At 46.8% G+C, this 22,621-nt stretch overlaps 1 protein-coding gene across 2 annotated transcripts in view; it reads left to right on the top strand.

Annotated features, from left to right (window-relative positions):
• CCNI (cyclin I) overlaps positions 1–22,621 on the top strand; it is a 34,784-nt gene that overhangs the window by 1,956 nt on the left and 10,207 nt on the right. For both annotated transcript variants that reach the window (XM_075038835.1, XM_075038846.1), the window contains exon 2: positions 15,125–15,281. In XM_075038835.1, coding sequence (XP_074894936.1) covers positions 15,168–15,281 — 114 coding nt within the window. In that variant the 5' untranslated portion in view covers positions 15,125–15,167. The remainder of the gene's footprint in view (positions 1–15,124; positions 15,282–22,621) is intronic.

Raw genomic sequence — 22,621 nt, forward strand, 5'->3', positions numbered from 1 at the left:
GCCGATCCTGGATGCAGCTGAGGGCATTGACATGCCTCAACGCAGCCTGAGGTTTGCTGGGTGCGGGCTACTCAGAGACAGCAGCCTCAGCCCCGCCGGGCAAAGAGACTCCATTGCCAGCCCTGCCACATGCCCTGGCCTTGGCCAGGAGCGCGGTCTGGGGCCAGCCCTGCGGCTCGTTCAGGCTAGCTGCGCGGCCTTCCCTTCTGGCCTCTTCTGCACAATCAGGTGGTAAAGGGGAGTTTGGGTTGGTTCAGGTATAGTTTTAGGGAAACAGTCGTAGCTCAGTGGTCTGTATCCCTACATCCTAGAGGCCTTGGGATAGCTTTGTCGGAGGGAACGGACAAGTCAGCTGTCGGGATCTATATTTTCCAGGGCAAGGCAGCATCCAGAGCTATCTATCTGCCATAACACTTCAATGCAATCAACGTTTCCTTTCCGAAATGGGTTATTTTCCTATTTTCAGATTATTTGTTTCAGTAATATTTACAGACATTTACCAATTTAAACAGACTTCAGTCCAAGTGCGAGGCTGTTCAATGTCGTTACCTTTGCTTGCGTCATTACCCTGGGATAAGCTTTTCAAGTCAGCAGGTGGACCCAAATGTTTAGCTTTTTACAGCTTTGAGCATCTCTCCTGTAATTACAGTCTTTTACATTTTCCCTTCTCAACTTTTCTGTGCTCACCTGCTTCTTAGCGTACCTTGTGCAGGCAGCAGAAATGAGAACGTGAGCAGTGATCATCTGGCGGAGCGTGCCTTCCCCCAGGACCTGTGTGAAAGATGCTTTCCTTTGCACACCTGCAGCAGTGTGCTGGTTAAAGCAGTAATTAATCTTGACCTCGCACCGAACTGGCTCTTTGGGAGCACATGTATTTGCGGGTCTCATCTTTGTGTTTTTTATGCAGCACGTCTCAGGAAATAAGATGCAGCACAGCTGTCAGGCTGATGTAGATTATCCATCTAACCTGGGTGATAGAATGGATAGATGCACCATCTGTAGTTTTCAGACTTCTCCATAGCCTGCCAGAGATAGATTTTAAAAAGCCTGGACAAGACCAGTGGCTTCAGGAAGGCTAGACATTGTATTTTGACCACCAAATGATAACCCTTAGGACTCCATTGTCCAAGCAGGAAGCAAAAAGTGAGTAAAGGAGAAGACATGCATCTCCAGATTGAGTGGAAGGAACATGCTTGTGGGATCTGAAGGTCTTCCCCTGCAAGATGTAAAATGGGTGTCTAGTGCTAACCTGCCCAGGAACAAATTGTGGCAGTTTTCCTTCGCTCCCATGACTCTGTGGGTCTAGAGAAGGTACAAACCCAGGTACTTGACACCAGGACACTCCGATGAAGAAGCAAGAAATCCAGGCTGGCCATCAAGGAGGTGGATTTCAAGTGGAATTCTGGTTCACCGAATAAAGAGAATAGTTTCTTTGAGAATTCAACACAGTAATAGCTATTTTCAAATGCCAAAAAAGCACGGCGAAATCATTCAGATGGAAGGAAAATCTCAGGTGTCTCCCATCTCAGCACAAAGCAGATGTGGTCTGAAATTTTCCCTTCCTGCGTGTTTGCTAACTGCAAATATTATCAACACTGCTTTATTAACCATAATGGGTATTTGCACTTGCTATGCAATAAACTCATCTAAAAGCTCACTCATGAATAACATGTTACTGCAGATACTCCATTTTGCTCATCAGCCCAGACATCAAACATTTTCTTTACTGGGATGATGGGAGGTGCTGGATGAACCCATTTGCCAGAGGCTTTTGCGCCCTTTTGGCAGTATTTTGCTGTATACAGTGAGATGCTGTTTCTTGGCTGGTGTAGCTCTTGACTACAGTGGTCTGTTAGATGAGAACTTGGCTCCCAAAGACTTCAACCTTTACCTTCCTAACAATTTTGACTGTAAATCTCAGGTTTAACTGCTCCTAACTGCTGCCATACAGCTGAAAAGCCTGCTTCCTTTAAGGATGCAGCTGCTGTAATAACGTGACCATCAAATGCAGCTTAGTCTCCATTTGTGAAAGCACTGCAAATGTGTCTGTACTTGCATTGACCGGAGCAAAGGGGGACTTTGCACAACATGCTTTGTGGAAGCATCAGCAGGAGAACTCTGACTGCCATTACATACTGCCTCAGGCATACAGTGTTCTCTTTATCAGTACCCCCACCTCTCAAAGTTGCCTTCCCTGGCTTTGTTTTAGGCTGAGGACTGTTGGTTTTAGACTGTCCAGAACCGGGGATATCAAGGTTGTTACCTTCATACTGGTTGGGCAGGAGATACGAATACATAGGGAAGAGCCAGGACTGTGCCTGTGCCATCCTATTTTTGCGGACAATTGGAATTAGGTCCTCTTCTGTATTGTCTCAACAAGAGGCTAATTAGTCGGCAAGCTTGAGCTCCTGGAGGATAATTAAGCTTTATAACTGTGGGTTCTCTTTGGTTGCTGAGAAAGAAGAGACAGTACCCTCAGAGCCTAAGAATGCTGCTCTGCAGCTACTGTGCAGTTCCTCGTAATTGATCTATTGTTTCAACAGCAGATAATTCCTCATTTCCTCATAATTATCTCTTTTCAGTGCCTCACACTGTATCCTGGTATTAGCTGTAATCACTGATAATTTCTGAAGCCAATCAGAATCTGCAAAGCAAAATATTGGCCTTAGCGAGCACTTAGACGTTCAGATAAAATTCTTCTGTTGCCGTCAAGAGGAATCAAGCCATTGTAGTTACACATTTTTTGGATGTGGGTGTTGAACTGGGTATAAACTTGTTTGGTTTTGTTGCTGTTCATTTATGTTAATGACTGACTACTGCCGAAAGACAAAAAGAACTACTGCTGAATCCTGTTTCTGTGTTTTTGCCCATAGAGGCATTGTATTTATTTGGTTTCAGGGGATTATATTACTCAAAAGGTGGTGTGCGTGATGCTTTAGATTCTGAATGCCTGTTGGCCCTTGCCTGTAGAGAGTTAGCTTTTATGAGCTTGAAAGCCTCTGGCCCTATTTTATGAAATTACTGCTCACTTGCATGCGTTGTGAGCTTGATTTTCCTCAGAGTGACTTCCTTCAAGTTACTGTTGATTTATACCCAGTTACATTGGTGATGGGAGAAGTGAATCATACTCTGCATGTGTTGCTTTTAGGAGACTAGCAGTGAGACATTACATAATGCCAGGTTTGGTTAGGCCCCCCCCCCCCTTTTTTTTTTTTTGAAAGCCTTCCTGCTCTGCTTTCCACATTTGCTGCCCAAATGAGCTGCTCTGGGCATACAGCTGAGCCCTCACAACTGTGCTCCTTTGAGCCTAAAGCCCATAAGATCACAGAATGGTTGAGGCTGGAAGAGACCTCTGAAGGTCATCTCATCCAACACCCCCCACTGAAGCAGGGCCACTTAAAACCAATTGCCCTGTCCCATGTCCAGACGCCTTTGCGGTATCTCCAAGGATGGACACTCCACAACCTCTCTGGGCAATCTCTGCCAATGCTCTGTCACCCTGACAGTAAAGAAGTGATTATGATGTTGAGAGGGAACCTCCCGTGTTTCAATTCATGCCCACTGTCTCTGGTCCTGGCACTGGGCACAAAGGAAAAGAGCCTGGCTCCATCCTCTTTGCACGCTCCCTTCAGGTATTTATGTATATTAGTAAGATGCCCCCTGAACCTTCTCTTTCCAGGCTGAAGAGCCCCAGCTCTCTCAGGCTTTCCTCATAGAGAGATGCTCCGGTCCCTTCATCGTACCAGTGGTCCCTTACTGGACTATCTGCAGTGTGTCCGTGTCTCTCTTGTTTTGAGGAACCCTGAACTGGACACAGCACTCAGGTGCAGCCTCACAGTGCTGAGTAGAGGGGAAGCTATCACCTCCCTCAATCTGCTAACAACACTCCTCCTAATGCAGCCCAGGATACCATTAGCTTTCTGTGCCACAAGGGTACACTGCTGGCTCGTGGTCAACTTGGTGTCTGCTAGGACCCCCAGAGCCTTTTCTGCAAAGCTGCTTTCCAGCCAGACACCCCCCCAGCGTATACTGGTACCTGGGGTTGTTCCTCCCCAGGTGCAGGACTTGGCACTTACCCTTCATGAGGTTCCTGTCAGCCCATTTCTCCAGCATGCCGAAGTCCCTCTGGATGGCAGCATGACCCTCCTGCATATCAGGCACTCCTCCTCATTTGGTGTCACCTGCAAACTTGCTGAGAGTACCTTCTGGCCCATCATCCAGATCATTAATGAATATGTTAAACAGGACCAGACCCAGTATTGACCCCTGGGGTATACAACCAGTCACCACCTCCGGCTAGACTTTGTGCCACTGATCACCACCCTCTGGACAAAGTCGTTAAGCCAGTTTTCAGTCCACCTCACTGTCTGCTCATCCAGCCCCTACTTTCAGTAGCGTGCCCATGTTTTCCCTGGCCTTCCTTTCATTACCTATACACTTAGTCAAGCCCCTCTTGTCTTTGACATCCCTTGCCAGATAAAATTCCAGCTGGGCTTTGGCTTTCCTACCCTCATCCCTGGCTGGTCAATGTTTCTCTATTTCTCCCAAGTTACCCACCCTCTGTAATCCTTATATTTTGTGTTTGAACTTTGCCCAGAGCTCCTTATCTATCCACACAGGCCTCCTGGCATTTTTGCCTGACTTGGTATTTGTTTGGATGTAACTCTTGAGCTTCAAGGAGATGATCCTTGAATACTAACCAGCATTTTCGAGCCCCTCCTCCCTTCAGGGCCTTGGCCCATGGGACGCTTCAAAGCAGATGTTTGAAGAGTCCAAAGCCTGCTCACCTGAAGTCCAAGGTGATGAGCTTGCTTCCTACCTTCTTCCTTCCCCTTAGGATCCTGAACTCTACTATCCCGTGGTCACTGCAGCCAAGGCAGCCTTTGACCTTCACATCCCCAGCAAGCCCCTCCTGGTAGCAGAGTATAAGGTCCAGCAGAACACCTCTCACCTTTAGCTTCTCTATCACTTGGGTCAGGAAATCTTACCAATGCACTCCAGGAACCTCCTGGATTGCTTATGCTTTTCTGTGTTGTCCCTCCTGCATATGTCAGGATGGTTGGAGTCCCCCATGAGGGCCAGGGTCTGCAAACAGGAGGCTGCTGCCAGCTGGCTGTAGAAAGCCTCATCCACTTGTTTTTCCACTCACTACAGTGTCACCCTTATATGTTTTCTCTTTAATCCTCATCCATAAGCTCTCAGCTGGCTCCTCATCCACCCCCAGGCAAATCTCCACACATTCCAGCTGTTCTCTCACATCAAGGGAAAGTCTACCATCCTCCTCATTCCAGCATGTCTTTCGTCAAGAGTCTGTCCCTCCATTGCAACATTCCAAGCGTTGCAAGTCACAGGAGCCATTCCACCACGTCGCTGTGATCCCAGCAAGATCGTAGTGTTTCAACTGCAGACGGGTCTCTCACCATGTTTATTCACCACACTGTGTTCATAAGCATACATGCACTTCAGAGAAGCACCCCAACATGCTTATTTTCCAGAAAGGGTACGGGGGGATTTTTCCATAATGGTACCTCATAGGTGCATCCTTGTTTACACACAAATTCTGGAAGTAACCCTGCTTAAGCCTCATTTTTTTTATTTTATTTTGCAGTCTCTGCCTGTAATATCACGCCAGGCCCTTTGCCCACCAACCCTGTCTGTCACTCTCACAGGGCTCCTGGTAACTCTGTCCCTGCCCCATCATGCCTAGTTTGAAACCGTACTTATAATGTCAGCCATCCTACTGGCAGAGATACCTTTGCCCAGCTTGGTTAGGTGGATCCCGTCCCTCCCAAACAGATGCTGCTCCACAAGCAGGATCCCGTGGTTATAGAACCCAAAACCCTGTCGCCAACACCAGTCCTGCAGCCAACTACTGACCTGCACTGAGAACATCACCAGGGCCCCCAAGCATCACTTGACCCTCCAGGTTGCCCAGATGGTGTCACTGATGCCTATATGGAAGAACAGCAAGGGTAGCAGACAATAGTTTGGACAACCCCAGACAGTCCCTCCACAACCTCCCAGATCTGGGCCCCCAGCAGGCAGCAAACCTCTCAAGAGGTCAGGTTGCCAGGTGGGTGCCTCTGTCCCCTGCAGCAAAGAATTACCCCTTACAAATACTCACACCTTTGTAGAGGTGTTGCATAGTTTAGGGTCAGGTGGCCCGTTGTTTAAATGCCCATCTGGCTCCTCTTTAATGACTGTGGTGAACCTCTTTTGTAGTTAGAAGCCCTTAGGTGGGGCAGAAACTTTCCTTTTAGTGCCAGAAGTCACCCCTTGCCATCCTTCCCCTTCTCCAGAGGTTTCACTTACCTTGATGATAAGGGTAGACACTGCCTGCTTCTATATTGCAGATGGGGGCTGAGGCTTTTCAAGCTACTGAGTTCCAGAGAAAATCCTGTCCGTCTCCCATGAAACTTCTTTGATGCTGCACAGCCTGCTCACTTACTCCTGTAACTCCTTCACCTTGCACCACACCTCCTCCGAGACAACGAACCTCCTGCAGGACAGAGGACCATCTCTCCCAGCTTCAGAGGGAGGCCCTAGGCACTCCCTGCAGCCTGGGGCTTGGAGGGCTGTGCCCATCACCCAAAGCTCTGTCTGCATCAAAACCTCAGCCCTAGCAGGGGCAGCTGCTCCAACATCTGCTGGGGGAAACTGCCCCATGGTGTGCCACCAGCATATCTGAGGCTGTTTACACTGGAGCTGATCAAGCCCAGTCCCCTTTCACAGCAGCCTTTTACATAAACTTCTATATTTGATGGTGATGCTTTGGGCCTGGCTCTTATATAGACCTCGCCCAAGCACTGGCTAAAAGGGTGCTGGACCCTCCCTAATTAGGGAGCAGCTGCACGCTGGGTCAAGGACAGCTGATCACGCTCGTTAGAAGCTGCTAGAGCTTCTTCAGGCTCACGGCCTCGTGGCTCCCCTTACCTCCTCCTTACCTAGCAACAGCAGCACCCTCAAGTTTCTCAGGGGGTTCCCAGGTGTTTCCCAGTGATCCTGGACCTCGTCCCCAAAAGATCCAGAAGGTCCCAAAGCAGAACCCAGAGACTGCTGCGCAAACCTTGGTTGGTTGCCTCTGCGAGCTGTGCTCGTTTCTTTGCCAACAGCGTACAGACAATTTGGTACAGGGCTGAGCCGTTGCTTTCTTGGATTTACCCGTCATTTAGGTTGGAAACAGCATAAAAATAATGCATGTCTTTTCAGCAAACGCTCGTTTGTAGCTGCTTCATACCTGTCTCCTGCTTCGGTTCTGAACAAGGAGGTAGCACCACCTTTTTGGCATATGACCGCAAATTGTCCCATACGAGGGCTGTCCGCCCTTGATGTCATACCCCAGTGCACACAATAAAGGCTTACATTCCTGACCTGGCAGCTCGGCTGCTCCTGAGCATTGCAATCTCTTGTGCTGAACAACAGCAGGGCCCGTTCCTACCAAAATGTTAGCCTGAGTCCCATGGCTGACTTTAATAAACGTTGTGAGGAGTTTACATCTTCAGGAGGCATCTTGCATGCATATCAGCAGCCAGACGATGAGCCCACAGTGTTGAAAGAGTACAAAATGTAAGCATTTGTGTTGCAAGTGTTCATAAAAGGCATAGAGGGGTTTTGGTTTGCCATGGTTTTGTTTTTGCTTAATTTAATCCATGCAAGCAAACAGCCTCCATCAGTTAATAACTTTTCCTTTGATTTTTAGGTTCAAATAAACCAAGATCTCAAAGCAGAACTCATTAAAGTATATTGAGTTTCATCTCCTCTTTGCATCAAACGCATACGTTATGCAGCTGGAGCTGGTCTCCTAGGGCTGGATTCGGAGTTTACCTTTTATCCACAGTTTAGTTGGTATGTTGCCACCCACTGCCTCAGAAGGGAAAGGAGCTGTGATTGAAACAGTTCGTTTGCATCACTCGCGAGCTGTGGCATGGAAAATTTAAGCCGTTGCTGACCAAAGGCCTTTCTGGGCAAATGCTGCTTGGACGGACTCATCTTGGCAGTTTCTGAGAGAAAAAGGAAACGCAAACCACCTCCGGCATTTCCAACCGGAGCCATTAGAAAAGGGGGCAGGGCAGGCATGGGTCTGGAAGCATGCCTGTCTCGCCAGGAGGAAAGAATGGTGACATTGTCTGAAAGTTCAGTCAGGAGTTCATCTTGTACCTTGTTTTTTAAAATTCCATACTTTGCAACATACCATTTAAGCTTCCCTAAAATAGCAAAACCCTGGTGTCAATCATGAGGCTTGGGGAAAGAAGTACAGCAGAGATTTCTTAGAACTAGTCTGGTTTATGGTCCCTGGGTGTAGGATAGAAAAGGCTGGGCAGCAGGCATAGATTTTACAAAGCGGTGGCTGCTGTAAAAAATGAACGGCTCAGGCCTGTACCTGCAGAAACCCAGTGAGTGACAGCCATCAGACAGCAGCTTTATACCACTGCCGTCACCAGTGGCTCTGTGGCACCCTCCCTCCTATTTAAAAATGCCCTCATCCAGGCTTTTTTTTTTTTTTTTTTTTCCCCTGAATTATTCCCCCTGTTTTCGTGATGATGTTTTTGCTACCCTTAGGGAATACCATGAAGAACGGAAGATGTTCATGTTTTCTGCCACATCGCTCTACAAATCTGAAAGTGTTTATGGTGCTGTGACAAATTCCATCTGAGCTTTCCTTTCTGAACAGAATAGAAGCAGAAGATGGTGGTGAGAAGAGTGCACTGCTGCTGGTCATGATGCAGCCCTCTCCAGAGGGCTCCTGCTCCTCCTCCGTAGTTGCTAAATAGGTCCTGAGATTTCTCTGTTTCAAAACATACTGAAAAACGCCTCCCTTCCCTCCCATCAAAACATTGCTCTGCATTCTCTTTTTGCTGTTGCGGACCTGTGTTTTTAACTGGCAGGTTTCTTTAAAATGTTTGGAAAAATTCTTCAGTTTGGAAAAGCGGCACTAAAATGAGGTCAACTTTATTTGCACTCCCAGGAAAAATCTGGTTGGAGGAAAAGAAGTGGCGAGCGTGTGATGTACATGAGCCTGCCTGAACGATGCTGCCAAAATATCTCACAGACTTGCCTTTGTAGCAGGTTGTGGGAGTTAGCTCTGGGTGAGTCATACAGACAAATGGCAAGGGCCCTCTTCATTTCCCAGCCTGAATAAAATTACCTCTTTCCGAATTTAGGTCTGCTGGCTGGCTTATACACAAGTCAAATACGCTGCTTGTTAAAGGTGCAATATCATATGCGTACCTGTGGCATATTTGTGTTTGGTACTAATGCATTTCTCATGGGGGAGCGCATTCTTATTTTAATGTATATTAGTATTCATTCCATAGAAGTCAGTTCGCTGCTTCAAACAGGCTCGCTTATTCAGATGTTGAAATTCAAAACTATATTCCCAAGCATATTTTTCTCAGTCATTTAACTTGAGAAAGATCATCTATTGTCTCACAACTCTGTCAAGCTATTTCCACTAACATGATTTACTTTCTACAACTCAGAACAGTTGGTTTTAACCCACACCGGTCCTCTGCTTATCGCTATCACATCATGTTGTGCTTTGGCAAGTTGAAAAGACAGAGGCATTGATTTCCAGTAGGGAGGCATTAATGGGAAATTTTACTCTCTAAACCACAGAAACATTGTCCTCTTAGAACTGTTATGTGGCACAGAGATAATGTAAAATTGTAAAAGTAGTTTATGCCTCCTGCTTTTTTCTTCTCGGGTGTAAGCAACACTGTAGGCATCTGCCTCTGTCCGGCATAAATTTCTAGACTGTTTTACCGACATGGGGTGAGGAAAGAGTTAAGCTAAGAGAAAGCCCCAGGTACTAAAATTAACATCCATCCCACCCCCCGCCCACAGCTTTGAAATTTCTAATCACAACTTGCAGTTAGACCATTTCTTCTAGCAGTGCAGACTACGTTTTGATCATTTGAAATCACAGATGGCTGGCTGGGGCTCGGAGGAATTCAGTCTCCTTCCTCTCTTCCTTCTGCTTCGCCTTCCTCCCCCACCCAGAAAAGTCTGTTTTCAGGTCATCTGTAAGACTGTACTATTGCTTGCTTAAAGCTGAAGCAGATTTGGCTGCTGGTCACTGAAGATACTTACAAGGTCTGCAGAAATGCATGTGGTGGTTAAGCTCTATTGGAATTGCCCCTCTTGTCCAGAATACCCACCTGGATTTATGCGCAGAATAAGGGTAGCGGGTTTTAGGCTGTCTCTAGTCCTAGAAATCTTGTCAATTGTTTATGAAATGATCTATATTTAAAAAACCAACAACAATAAAACCCCCCAAAACAACCCACAACCAAAACAAAAAAGGTTTTTATTATTGCCCTGAATGATTTCAGTGATCCTCTTTACAGTGCAGTTGTATTGGCACAGCTGAATTGCAACTGGAGGCAGGGGAAAATCAGTAGCTGTGTTACGAGCTTATTCTGCCAGTGGATAATACATTCCTGTAACTGCATCTTCTGTCTGCAAGAGGCACTTTTTATTGTCAGTGCAAGTGATTACAAAGCCTAAAAAAAAAAAAAATCGATTATTTTGCGTCCTACACAAATGCACACCTCCCCAAATGAAAAAGTGTTTCTGGCTAGGTCGCTGTCTGCCTCAATTACTGCAAACACGAAAATGGTTTTGAAAACCATAGCCTGCAGCACTTAGGAGTGTAAAACTTCTCTAGGGAAACTGAAAGTACCTCTTTAAGTAAAGTTAGCTATAAACTTGAATCAAAAAGGGAGATCTTTATATGAGATGGGTTACATTTTATGGACCAAGTTGGGGTATTTTTAATGGATAAGCTGGTGACTTTTAATGCCTCTCACAAGTGAAAACCTCACACCAAAGTTTTGACTGTCTAATTTCAGAGCAAGATTCAACCTGCAGCTTGTGACCTTGCTCACAGGAGACGTCAAAACAAAGCCAATGCGTTGACTTGGCTCACTTCTCCTTTAAGTGACGTTCCAGCTGTTCTTTCAGAAGTTTCAGGGTAGACCGTTAATGTCCCAGTGAAGATTAAGGAACTTTAGGAACTGTATGAACAGTGGTTTAAAAACTTCCAAAGTGACCACAGAAAAAAAAACCCCGCACCACCCTGGAGCTAAAGTTTAATTTTAACTCAGGGAAGCAGAAACAGAAAGCTAGGGCGAGTTAGTTTATGGTGACTGTCACAGCTTCAGCAGTTCCTCCCGCCATGGGTCTTTTGGGCTCCGTCACAGAAAAACGCGTGCAAGTTTTTGGCTGGAGCAAATCTTTGCTATCAGGGCAGGCTCAGCTCTCCTGTTGGTACTGCTGTTCTTTGCAGAGATGCCTGATACATTGACAAGTATCTTTACTGCTGATGGGAGCCTTGACGTTGCTTTTCTGCGATGCTCGAGTTTTATCATCTTGATCTGAGCATGATCTGAGCAGAGAGAAGAGAGTCAGGTCTCTCCATTGTCTTCACCCGACTTCCATGCACAGGATTTCGGGAAGCTGTGCCGACCATCCCATTTCTCATCTTCTGCAAGCTCTGCAGTGGCTCCCTTGTGTTTCGTGAAGCACTGCATACACGTAGAGCATGCTGGCATTTTTTTAAAATGGCGTGCATTTATCTGATTAAGAGCTATGTAAATTTAGATGCAAACTTGTTTCAGCCCTCGGGGTGCTTGGCAAGTTGCCTGGCGTGCTCTCGGTGCTGGAAAAGTCTGCACACCACTGTTGCTCCAAGGAAAAGTTTCAAGCACGTCATTCCTTTTCTTTTTTTCCTTATAAAGGTTATTGTGCCTCAGCTCTCATTGAATTACCCCCCTAGTTCAGAAAGGAAAGGTTATTTTTCCCTCTCTTTTCCCCTTGGCAACTCTAGAAGAGTCGCCATCACTGCTCACTAAAAATGTCCCTTGCAGGGCCATTGGTATTTAAGGGTGCTCCAGGGACTCCCCTGAGCTCTCTGCTGGGGCCACTGACGGGCTGAGGCACTACAGGGACAACCTAAAAAGGGATCAGGGTAACTAAAAGATCTTTTCTGGGCCCAGAGGCCTGTGAAACCCATTTGTGTTGTAAATACAGTCACAGGAAGAAAAAAGGTGCCTGAGGATGCTCAATTTGGCCTGAAATTTTTCATGTGTTTTCTCCAGTGATTTGAGGGGTGGCTAATTACTCTCTCTTTCCTGCAAAGCCAAAAAGGGACCATCAATATTTCATATTAGGAGATGTGGTCGGGCTAAATATAGCTATTGCTTTTTTTCTGACCAGCGTGCAGCAAGGAGCTCGCTATCTCCCGGCTTTCGGCGCTCAGCGCTGGTCCCTGGCTTTGGCCTCTCCGCTGGCTTGGATGAGCTTTGGGTCTGGTCAAACCTCACCGTTTTTCTCCATGCGTGTATTTCACCTTGTGCAACGCCGAGCGCTCGCACACACCTTTAATTGCCGTCTTCTGCAGGTGCGGTCTGAGAGACTGTAGCTGATACCCTGCTGGATGTTACCCAGTTAGCATTACCTGGCACGTAGCAACTGACAGTCCACAGGCTCAGTTAAATAAATGAAAAATCACCCATCTTTTGCTCTGCATAGGTCTGGAGAAACCCCTTTTCTGGGACTCTTTGAGTTGCAAGGTGGGAAGGCTACACTCCCTGATGCGAGGTCCCCCAGCTCAACCCTTGACTGCTGGATGCCCCCCCCCCCGCCCCTGCACACCAGATGGGAGAAAATATTTTACCTGTGCCTGCAATTTGAACTGGTTTTCTCCATCAGTGCAGGGGTGCAGCCCTCATCACTGCTGTCCTCATTTCCTAGGGCTTTACACCTCCTTCGGAAGCGCTGATGGCTCTGGAAATGGTGGGTGATACGGCCTTTGGGAACCAGCCCAGCCCACACTGAAACCTCTAGTGTCTGATGGGAAGATAATGAGATGCTAATGAAGACCCCCCCCCCCCCGCCCCCGTAGGAATGAGCTGGGGTGGGGCTGGAGGGAGGCTGTGAATGTGCATGTTTCTCCCCTTCACCTTCAGCAGCCCCATTTACAGTGGTATGAGTGTCGTCAGGATCACCCCGAGGTTTAAAAAAGAAATGCAAAAATTAGTAAATGCACATAAATAAGCTGCGGTTCAAGCCACGGTTCTGTTTAGAAAAACAGTTTAATCTATTCCCAGGCAGAATCTCCCTCTTGTGAAGTGAGGAACTTTTAACAGCGATTTTTCAGTCCCTAGTGATACTCAGTTAGGCATTTGGGGGCTGGTGGGAAGTGATTTTGAGACACACTGCAAAGCATTTTGAGCCAGCTCAGGAATCCTGGATCCAAGGTGTTCCCTCCAGCTGGAAAGTCAATATATGGCCCAAGTCACCTTGGGTCATTGCAGTGATGGGCTGGAAACCTTGTGTAGGGGTATGCCAAGCCAGTACAGCCTCTCCTTTGTTCGTGGAGAAGCATTTGTTCTGTAAGAATCTAATATAAAAGGGGTTTCTGTTCAGGACTGAGAGGCTTGACATTTATTTGCCACTTCAAACCTGTTTGGCTGTAAGTGGGACTTGAGTGCGGTTTTATGCCTCGTACAGGTTCTGTGTGAATCACGCCCATTAAAAACTCCTGTAAATTGATAAAGAAAAATATTTGTTCTAGTTTCCCTTAACTCTGTGAAAGCACTCTGAATCTTCGTTTGTTCAGAGCTGCTGTTGTTATTATTTACAATAAACTGATTGTTTTCACTGTGAATTTTGTTTATTTTCTCCGATTCAAGATGTTGCCTTATTTCCTGTAAATACAGCATAAACTGTTGTATTAACAAACTGGTCTTTATAAAATAGCCTGGTTAGCGTTTGGCCAATATCCACCTGCTGCGGATTTCACAAGAGCTCACAGAAGGAATTGAAAGTTTAGATAACTTTCCCATGGATTTACCCTTCGGGGCTGAATTGTTTTGCCTAAGTGATTTAATACTGTCAAGAAATTTGCGGCCAGAGTAATGGTAGGTAGTAATAGAACAATTTGAATAACCTTTTCGATCAGATTATCTTCTCCATTTGCAAGCAGATGGTGGAATTTGTTGTCTTTAAAAAAAGTTAAAAAAAAAATAATCTTGCTTCTGCTTTGGTTTTCGTTTCAAATTTACAAGTTTCTTTCTTGACATATTGTTACTGCTGAGGGAGGCCGCACTAGGGCCAGAAGAACGCCCATTTTTCTGTTTTGTGTATAGCAAAGTGTTTTGCTTTAAATTGCATGCTTTTTATCATCGCTTCTGCCAGTGGAAGCAAGCGTTTCTGGATATTCTAGGCCTTGCAGAAATTTTCTCCGTCACTTACCTGGCTTGTATTCAATTCATGCTTTGCAAAGGCTGTCACCGGGTTTGCCGCTTTTTTCCTCCTTTAAAACTCATTTCCTATCTAAAATTAGATATATGCCCTAAAGTTTTGTGGATCTAACATATTTTCAGAGTGATGAGACCCGAGAGGAACCGTCCTGAACTCCCTGGCACATTTGCATTGCGCATGAAATGGGTCGCAGCTTCTGTGAGAAGCTAAAAACCATACTGTGCAGAGAGGGAAAACGTTGATCTTTTTGCCGGGCTTCAGCTTGTAAATAATTTAAATTCTCAAACAAGCATTCCTCTGTTTTGCACAGAGCTTCCTGTTACTGCAGAGAGTACTGGGGTAAGGCTGGTACCAACCAGATTCTGAGGGTGGGATTTTTGAAAAGTGTTTGAATGTCAGTCTTGACTTGCCTTGAAGTCACAGGTAGATTGGTTTTAACTTCAGCAAGATTTCAGCCAGGGCAACCAACTTAACTGAAATCTCCTTTATGTTTGCCATACAGCTCTCCCCTCTTCTCAAGTATTTTTCATAAAACAGCCCTACTTTTTTAGTGCTGCTGAAGCAGGAGAGGACTTGCCTGATTGTCTACATAACAGAGAAGCAGAAAACCTCGAAGTGGCAGGGCTCTCCAGCCCACATAGGTGCTGGAGGCCTGTGGACGATTTTGGCCCAGCTTCATCTGAATCTGAGCCGACTGGTTTGGGTTTCCTTGGGTAGGTTTGCCAAATACCCGATCGCTGTCTGTTACAGATGAGCCTGTTCCGTTTCTTGCAGCTTTAGTTTCCTTTGTGCTTTCTTTTGCTCAGTTTAGCGGGCAGGCGCGGCTCAGTGTTTCACCAGGCTGTCTTTGGTTTTGCAGGTAGCTGTATCCAGCTGGGTGGCAGGTGGATCCAAGGGTTACCATGAAGTTTTCAGGACCCCTGGAGAGCCAGAGGTTGTCTTTCCTCCTGGAGACGGCAATCTCTAGGGAAGCTCAAATGTGGAAAGCACATGTGCCGAAAATTCAGCCTAATCAGGTAACGTCTCTTCTTCACATCATTCATCTTAGTAAAGGCATGAGACTATCCTCTGGTGTATTTTTATGTGAACCACTGAAGCTGTTGCATGAGAAGTTACCTTCTGCCTGAGACCTGGGAAGTCAGCCTCTGAAGTCAGTGATTACTTTTTTATTTGAGGGACATACCTGCAATCAGGAGTACAGAACACGCTGTACAGCACACAATGTTAGATCTCTGCTGTTGCTTGTGAAAGCATGTACATATATTGTCTTAATTAAATTAATTTTACAAATTGCATGGATAATTAATGCGCATTTCTAATGGGTACCAACTCTGCAACAGTTCTTAAAAGCAGCTTCATTTTCTTGGACTAAGTTCACTAATAACAGCGTTGAAATGCTGGTTGCTTTCCACATGAAATGACGTCTTCTCACATAAACCGTTGCCGCTAGCTTAGCTCAGGCCTCCCCCTGAAACAGCATATTCACGGCGAAAGCCTGACTTTGCCGCCTTTTTCCCATTCTGGGCCAGATTCTTCCCTACTGTAAATCAGCCTAGTTTTGCAGGGTAGGCTGTAGCTGTATCGGCTGAAGCCAGATGAGGATCTGATGTGCTCAGGCACTGTCTACTTTAGGAAGAACCCCACTGACTGTAATGGGACTATTTATGGAGCAGGGTGCAAGCTCGTGTCAAGGGAAGCAGAGCCAGGCGCTGGCCTGTTCCAGCGAGGAATGTTCTCACAGGACTGGAAGACAATTCAGGGTGGAGGGGACCGCAGGGGGTCTGTAGTCCAACCTCCTGCTCAAGATTTGCAGCAGGGCCAGCCAGCTGGGAGGTTGGACCAGGTCGCTCATGGTCTTACCCAGCCTGAATTGCGTTTGTGCTCCTTGCGGAGGAGGCGCCTGTCTAGCATGTGCACTTGAAAATGCCTGTGAACTCCACAAAGTTTTGTTTAAAACAAAATCTGAAATGTGAGGGTGGTTGTCACAGAGTTTCTGGTACTTTGTCACTGGGTTGGGCAGAAATAACCACACCAAAGGGCTCAGATCCAGTCTTGCTGTTCTTGATTCATATAAAATATTCACGCAAGTGTGTCAGCTGTTGTGAAAGCTAATTGGTGTGGTGGTTGTTTTTTCTGTCTGGCGAACAAGAAACTGCTGTTGTTGTGTACAAACAAATATGTTTTTAAGGGGCTCAGTATTAGTTTTGTTAATCCACATTTAGGTTTCCAAGTAAGTGATCTGGTTGTCCAAGGCGTTGCGTATATTGTAGCTGTGGCTGTCTTCGGGCACGTACAATTTAAGACCCTGGTTTATGGTAAACCAGCCTGTTATTCCATGCTGGCAGTATTCCTGGGGTTAGTGATTATAACATAGGGAGGTAAGATTACAGTATAACAAGATAGGTTAGGGACTCAGAGAGTGTAGCCAAACCGGATTTTTGTGTGGAGATTTCACATGGACAAGGCGCTTGCATTTTTGCCTTGGTGAAGTTGATTCCGGTGGCTCAGAAACCACCACCTGCATTAGACGGTTTTCCCAGCAATCCTTCCCTTGTGGGACTGCGTTGTTGCCCTTTGAAGATGAGGTTCCCCACCTGTGCCACGTTCGAGTTGTCGCTGCAGCAGAAGGACCAACCTCAGCCCTGTGTGTGGTGAAGAGCAGTTGTCCTGCTGCCAGGGACCTTGAGGGGGTCTTAATGGCCCTGCGGTTGAGGTTTGCAGCACCTTGCGAAGTGTTGTCCTCAGTGATAGATACTCAGAGAAGTTAACGGGACTTTTGACGGTCTGCCGATTGTGAAACCGGGCAGGCAGCTCTGTTGCCTGCTGCGAAAAGTCAGAGTAGGATGAAGTATGGAAACAGCCTGATGGCTAAAGCCAGTGTAAAGTTTGTGCTCGATAGCAGAGTCTCAGGTCAGGCCTGGACGAAGACAAGTTTGTCCTTTTAGTGTGCAAATATGTCATGATGATGAAGGATCTCTTCCCCCCTTCCTCCCCTGCACTACGACAGTATTGCTGAGGTCCATGCTTGGGAGTGTTTCCTGGCCCTCTGTGCTTGTCCCCTAGGGTTTCTACTCCTGGAATTTCCACCCCCAAAACTCTGTTGTCTGTGTAACCTTTTCCTTTATATTTTCCTACATGTCAGTTCAGACATCGACTTTATCAGCTAGAACGCCATGCTATTAAATGTTTGCTAGCAGTAAATAATCTTTGAATTGGATTGAAATCTCTGTGTGCACGTGTGTAAAATGTACGAAGGTCAGATTTAAAAGAGAACATAAACACAGCTGTCTGCTCTGGGGAAATCCTGACTTGCAATGCCACGGTGCAGCTGAAAACCCTGGATCTGTAGTCACGTATTTCTCTCTGTTCCTGCAGTTAGTGACACCCAACTTTTCAAATGGTCACGTGTTCCTTCCTTTCTGCAGCATTCATTTTGGCAATGTTGCAGTCACGGACGTTCAGTGTGAATTATCCTATTTTCTGTAATATCTGGAAGAAGGTCATATTCCCTAACATTTACTGCCTTCTTCTGAAAGCAGCTGCAGTAGCCTAAAACCTCACTTGTATGAAACTGTTGTTTATTTCCCATGACAGTCAGGAAATCTGCATCCTTCTGTGTATCAGATCTGGCAACCTGAAGCCTGTGTAACTTTCCATTCCTTGCTACAAACGTAGACTGACTACAGAAAGGCTTTTAATGAAGTCATCTGGTTTGCAAATGAGAAAATGTGAGTGCGTCTACAAAAATCTAATTATCAGATTGGAGATATACCGTAACTATTTTCAGGAGTAAACTTTCAGTTTTGACTCTTTAGGAGACATTTTTGGTTCTAATGTTTAAAACTGGAACAAATTCAGTTTCTAAATGTGTGTCAGAGTTGAGATCTTTGAAAGGAAGAAAGAAACTTGTAGTTACAGAAACAGGAAGACTTTACATTTTTAGTACAGGATGCAGAATCTGTTGGGGACTTTGGTCCTGATAATTTAAAGTATGTGATTTTTCTGTTTCATTCTTACTTTTTGTCTGAAAACTCCCATTTCCTACTGGCAGGTAATTTCTTTTGTTTCCCTTGTTTAAATATAGGCCACTGGCTCCAGGTATTTGCAATATATCAAAGCCAGCTCTCACAAGGGCTTTTCAGTCTGAAAAAATAGGTGGGCTGAGTCTGGAACCCTCCTTGTGCTTCTGAATGTATTTGGTTGTCTTTTTATTTTTTCCCCCCTCTTGGGTTATACAATATGCAGATGACATTCAGAAGTTTTCATGTGATTAAGGCTTGAGAAATCAAGCAGTAAAGACTGGTCAAAGGTTGATCTTTGCATGTTACCAAGTAACTTTGCAGCAGAGAGGTGTGTAAGTCAAGATTCTTGGTTTTAATTTTTTATAGAAACAGAGTGTCACTTCTGTAATTTCTCCTTTCTTGCCTGTTCTGGCTGTTTCTTTCTGTCTTCTCATTTGTTCTCTGTACCTCTTGAGGAATCAGGAGACCTCAGTTTATTTCCAGTTCTTCCACTGTCTCACCACATGACCTTGGGTCGGTCTTTTAACCTTCTGGTGCCTGACTTACCAATTTTGTAAAACATGAAGTTAATGCATCCAGCTCTTCTGCTTTGCCGAGCAGTAATCTCTCTCCCCAGTGTTTGTGCGTGTTACCGTGCAGATGGCAGGGGCTGTGCTGCTTGAGCTGTTTGCTGGGCCGCTAAACCATAGGCAAACCCTGCAAAACGCCACTTCTAAAAGCTATCAGGAGAGCACCTCTAATTCTCAACAGGTACAAGTGAGAAGCAACCCAGTGGGCCTCAGTTGAGGGTCGCTTGGGTGTAAAACAAGCAATCCTGAGACCCAAGGAAGGACCGATTTGGCTGCGATGTTTACAGCTGCCCTTTTCAGAAGCCTCCCAGTCCTCATAAAGGTCACCTGCTTGCTCCCCAAGGAGCCCACAGTGAGACTAGGCAGAAACAAATAGGGGAAAGAGCAAAACATCTCTGCCTGGGACAGCAGACATTAAAGAAAAAAAATTGACAGGTAAGGTGTTTTTCCTAGATTAGGCAGCAATAAAATCGAGTCATGTTTGAGTTCACAGATAATATTTTTTTTAGACTGCATTTTCCAGAAGTCTCTAAGTATTCTTAGAGATCACTTGTACTGTGCTCGCTCCCTGGAGCCTGAGTCACGGCCTCTGGCCCTCCCGTCTCACACAGCAAGCGTGCAGCGGGCCCTGCGGCAGGGTTGCCAGGTCAGGGACGGTAACGAGGCGATGCGGCTGCTGGTAAGCGGGAAGCAGAACAACAGCTCTGTGCGCTTCTCACCATCGCCAAGGCCTCACAGGCAGCTTTCTGCCAGAATGCCGAAGAAATGGGATTTGAGGCACTGATTTGGGAATTGGACAAATAAGGTACTACCCATCGTAGATGCTGGAGGCCTCGGGTCTGTGTGTTTTGTGTGGGGTGCTGTATTCCCTCCCTTGGGCAGCATTACAGACCTCTGTGGTTGCTCATGTTGGAGCGGTAAAATGACAGACACGGTGAGCGTGGCGCTGCCATTATTTGGTATAGTCACCTGTGGTCCTGGCATGTTGGCTGGTCTCTTATTGTGTTATTTAAAATACCCGTCAGGAATCCTTCACAGAAGCTTCCTGTTTGCTGACAGCATGTTCGTCGATAGACTAAGTGACAGACAGGATATTTCTTGATAAGGAATCAAGGAAATAATGGCAGGAAGCAGGTCAATGTGATGTACCCCTGCTTTACACGAGGAAGAGAGAGAAGTTGACACCCCTCCGCTTCCCCATTTGTGTCCCAAACACATTCCATTAGCTCCATAGTTCCCGCAAGGTGGCTTATATGTATGTGTTTGTGCTGAAACAAAACTGATGGGTTTACACACACTGTTGTGCTTTGAAAAGGTGGGAATTAGCATCACGTCTTCCGCTTGGAAAAGAAGATACAGGCCTGTTGCTCACGCATGGGTTTGGAATAGCTTTGATAGGTCTGCACATCTGACAGGCCTGTTGCGTTCTTTGGGTATCGCGTTTTGAGCTCATACCGGCAGGGCCTGTTGTGCGCGCCATTGCGTCCACTGCTCCCGCTGGGTGGAGGTGTTTGTGTGCTCCGCAGGTGGAAAAGAGTTGCGGAAACCTCTTCTCTTATTTTATGGAGGTGTCAAGCAGGACTAAGCAGGATGGAGAGGGAGAAAAGGAGCGGTGGTTGATCTTGCGCTCTGCTGGAGCGTTTGGCCTACCACGTTACACGTCGCCGTCGGTCCCAAGCACAAGGCACATGCAGAGATAGCTGTGAGCAAACGGCTGTAAGCGGCACGTAGGGCAGTTTGTAAAAGTTACTCCTAAGGCGGCGCGGCGGCAGCCCTGCGTCTCTTCGCTCACAGTAAAACTCTGTCAGGCACTTTTGCAAGAGTCCCGCTCGTGCTCCGCAGGGTGTTTCCCGCGTAGCAAAACAGTTCTGAAATCCCTCCTGCTCCACGCAGCTGCCTGCTGGCTTCCTGCTCCTGCAAATATCTGCATGGGCGCCAGTCCAGAGAAAAGCACTCCGGCACCTGCGCGGGCTCGCTCCGCGATGTCTGGGGGGTGCGTGTGTGGGGGGGAGGTAACATGGTCCCCGCCGCGGGAGCTGGGCGTGCTGGGCACCCGCAGCAGCACACAGTGAGTAGGGCTGCGGTGCGTCAGGTGCCTGATCCTGGTGGTGATTGCGGTGAAGAGCTGGGAGCCCTGTCATTTCTTTGACGGCAGGAGTCCCGCGCACGTCTGCTAACCTTTGGTGGCGGGATGGGCAACCAGATCTGTAGGTCGGGCCTTGCTCTGATCTGGCCTCCCCTCCAAAAAAAAAAGAGGGGGGTGGGGAAAGCACCAGCCAGAGGAGATGGATTGTCCTTCAGTCCTGAGGGCGGTGGTTAGGTCTGTTGTGGAGCAACCTGCTGCTGCTGTGTGAAAACAGAGTCAGCCGTTGCTGGGCTTGGGTTAATTTTTCCCTAATTAAAGGCATCACGCTAGGCTAGCGTGCTCTTCCACCCCAGGGCTTGAGTCCTGCATCGGTGGATTTGTGGTAACAAAACAAAGAGCTGGCCACACACAGACGGGTGAGTGGCAGAAGGCGATGTCTATGGGAAACTACCTCCACACCAAAGAGTAACATTTGCTTTCCAGCCCAAAGGGACTTTTTTTACTTTCAGCCACCCTAGTGTCTCAGTTTTGCTTTTGGTTTTATGTAACTACGGAACAGCGACCTCACTGCTTAATTAATTTTACAGTGCTGCATTTCTTACTTGTGTTACTAAGATGACATAGCTACACCTTCGAGAGAGAGGGATAGAGACCAACATGTTTGTGTGGGAAGCTCCGTGCCCTGCTTGCAGGTAGCAGCAGGATTCGCGGGTGCAGTGGACCAGGTCTCATTCCTTTTGCCGACTCTTAAAATGGGCCTGGTGCTGATGGGAGGAGGTTTAAATTCACCTGGGCTTTCCCTGTGAGGGAATTCTCCTCCTGGCCCTTGTGCTCCTTTATTTGCAGTTAGCGACTGGAGTAGACAAACTTTTTGTAGGGTTGGTGTTATTGCAGGAAAGAGCTGGAGATTCACCTCCTTTCCTTTGCTTCCCCAGATAGTTCTTAAGCAGCCAGATTTTATTTTGAAGCCTTACTTCTGCCGTGCATATACGTAGATGTGAGTTCACTTCGCAGTTGTTCCTTTATATTGAAGAAACACGGTGCTGTGTGGGGGCTGGGGTTTTTCCTGTTTTAATTTTTTTATCTTACTTAGATACACTGTTGTTTTTCAGTGGTTTAGATTAAACACCATTTCTTTTTCACCTGGAAAGAACACTTGTTACCAGGGGCTGAGCATGCAGTTGCTATTCTTTATGTTACAGCCTTGCTGTTTAAAGCTAACTCTGGAGTCTGAAACTTTGCCTTTTGGCCTTGCACTGCCCCTGAAGGGTGAGAAGATACAAGGACACATCTTGGGAGGACTGAAGACTGAGAGACAGAATGGAAAGACGATCTTACCCTTCCCACCCATGCTGTTTTTAGGAGAAGGTCTAACCTTTTCCTTTGGCAGGCACAGGGAAAACAGTGCTGGGCCAGGACAGACACAGCCAGGAGCTGTCGAAGCTGATGCCCGTTTCTGCCAGGATCGAGCAGGAATGGGATTCGCCAGGAATGGAAGGGGACAGGAGAAATCTCCCCATGCTGCCGAGGGATGGCCCTGCTTCCCCAGCAAGGAACACAACAGATTGCAGGAGGGAACGCGGAGGAGACGGAGTCTCCTGCCCTGTCGATAGAGCACTGATGGCGCAGCTCCCTCCTTGCCCACCAACAGCCCAAGACCCTTGCTGCTGCCTTCACCA

The sequence above is a fragment of the Buteo buteo genome, chromosome 1 (assembly GCF_964188355.1).
Source record: "Buteo buteo chromosome 1, bButBut1.hap1.1, whole genome shotgun sequence".
NCBI classification, from domain to species: Eukaryota; Metazoa; Chordata; class Aves; order Accipitriformes; family Accipitridae; genus Buteo; species Buteo buteo.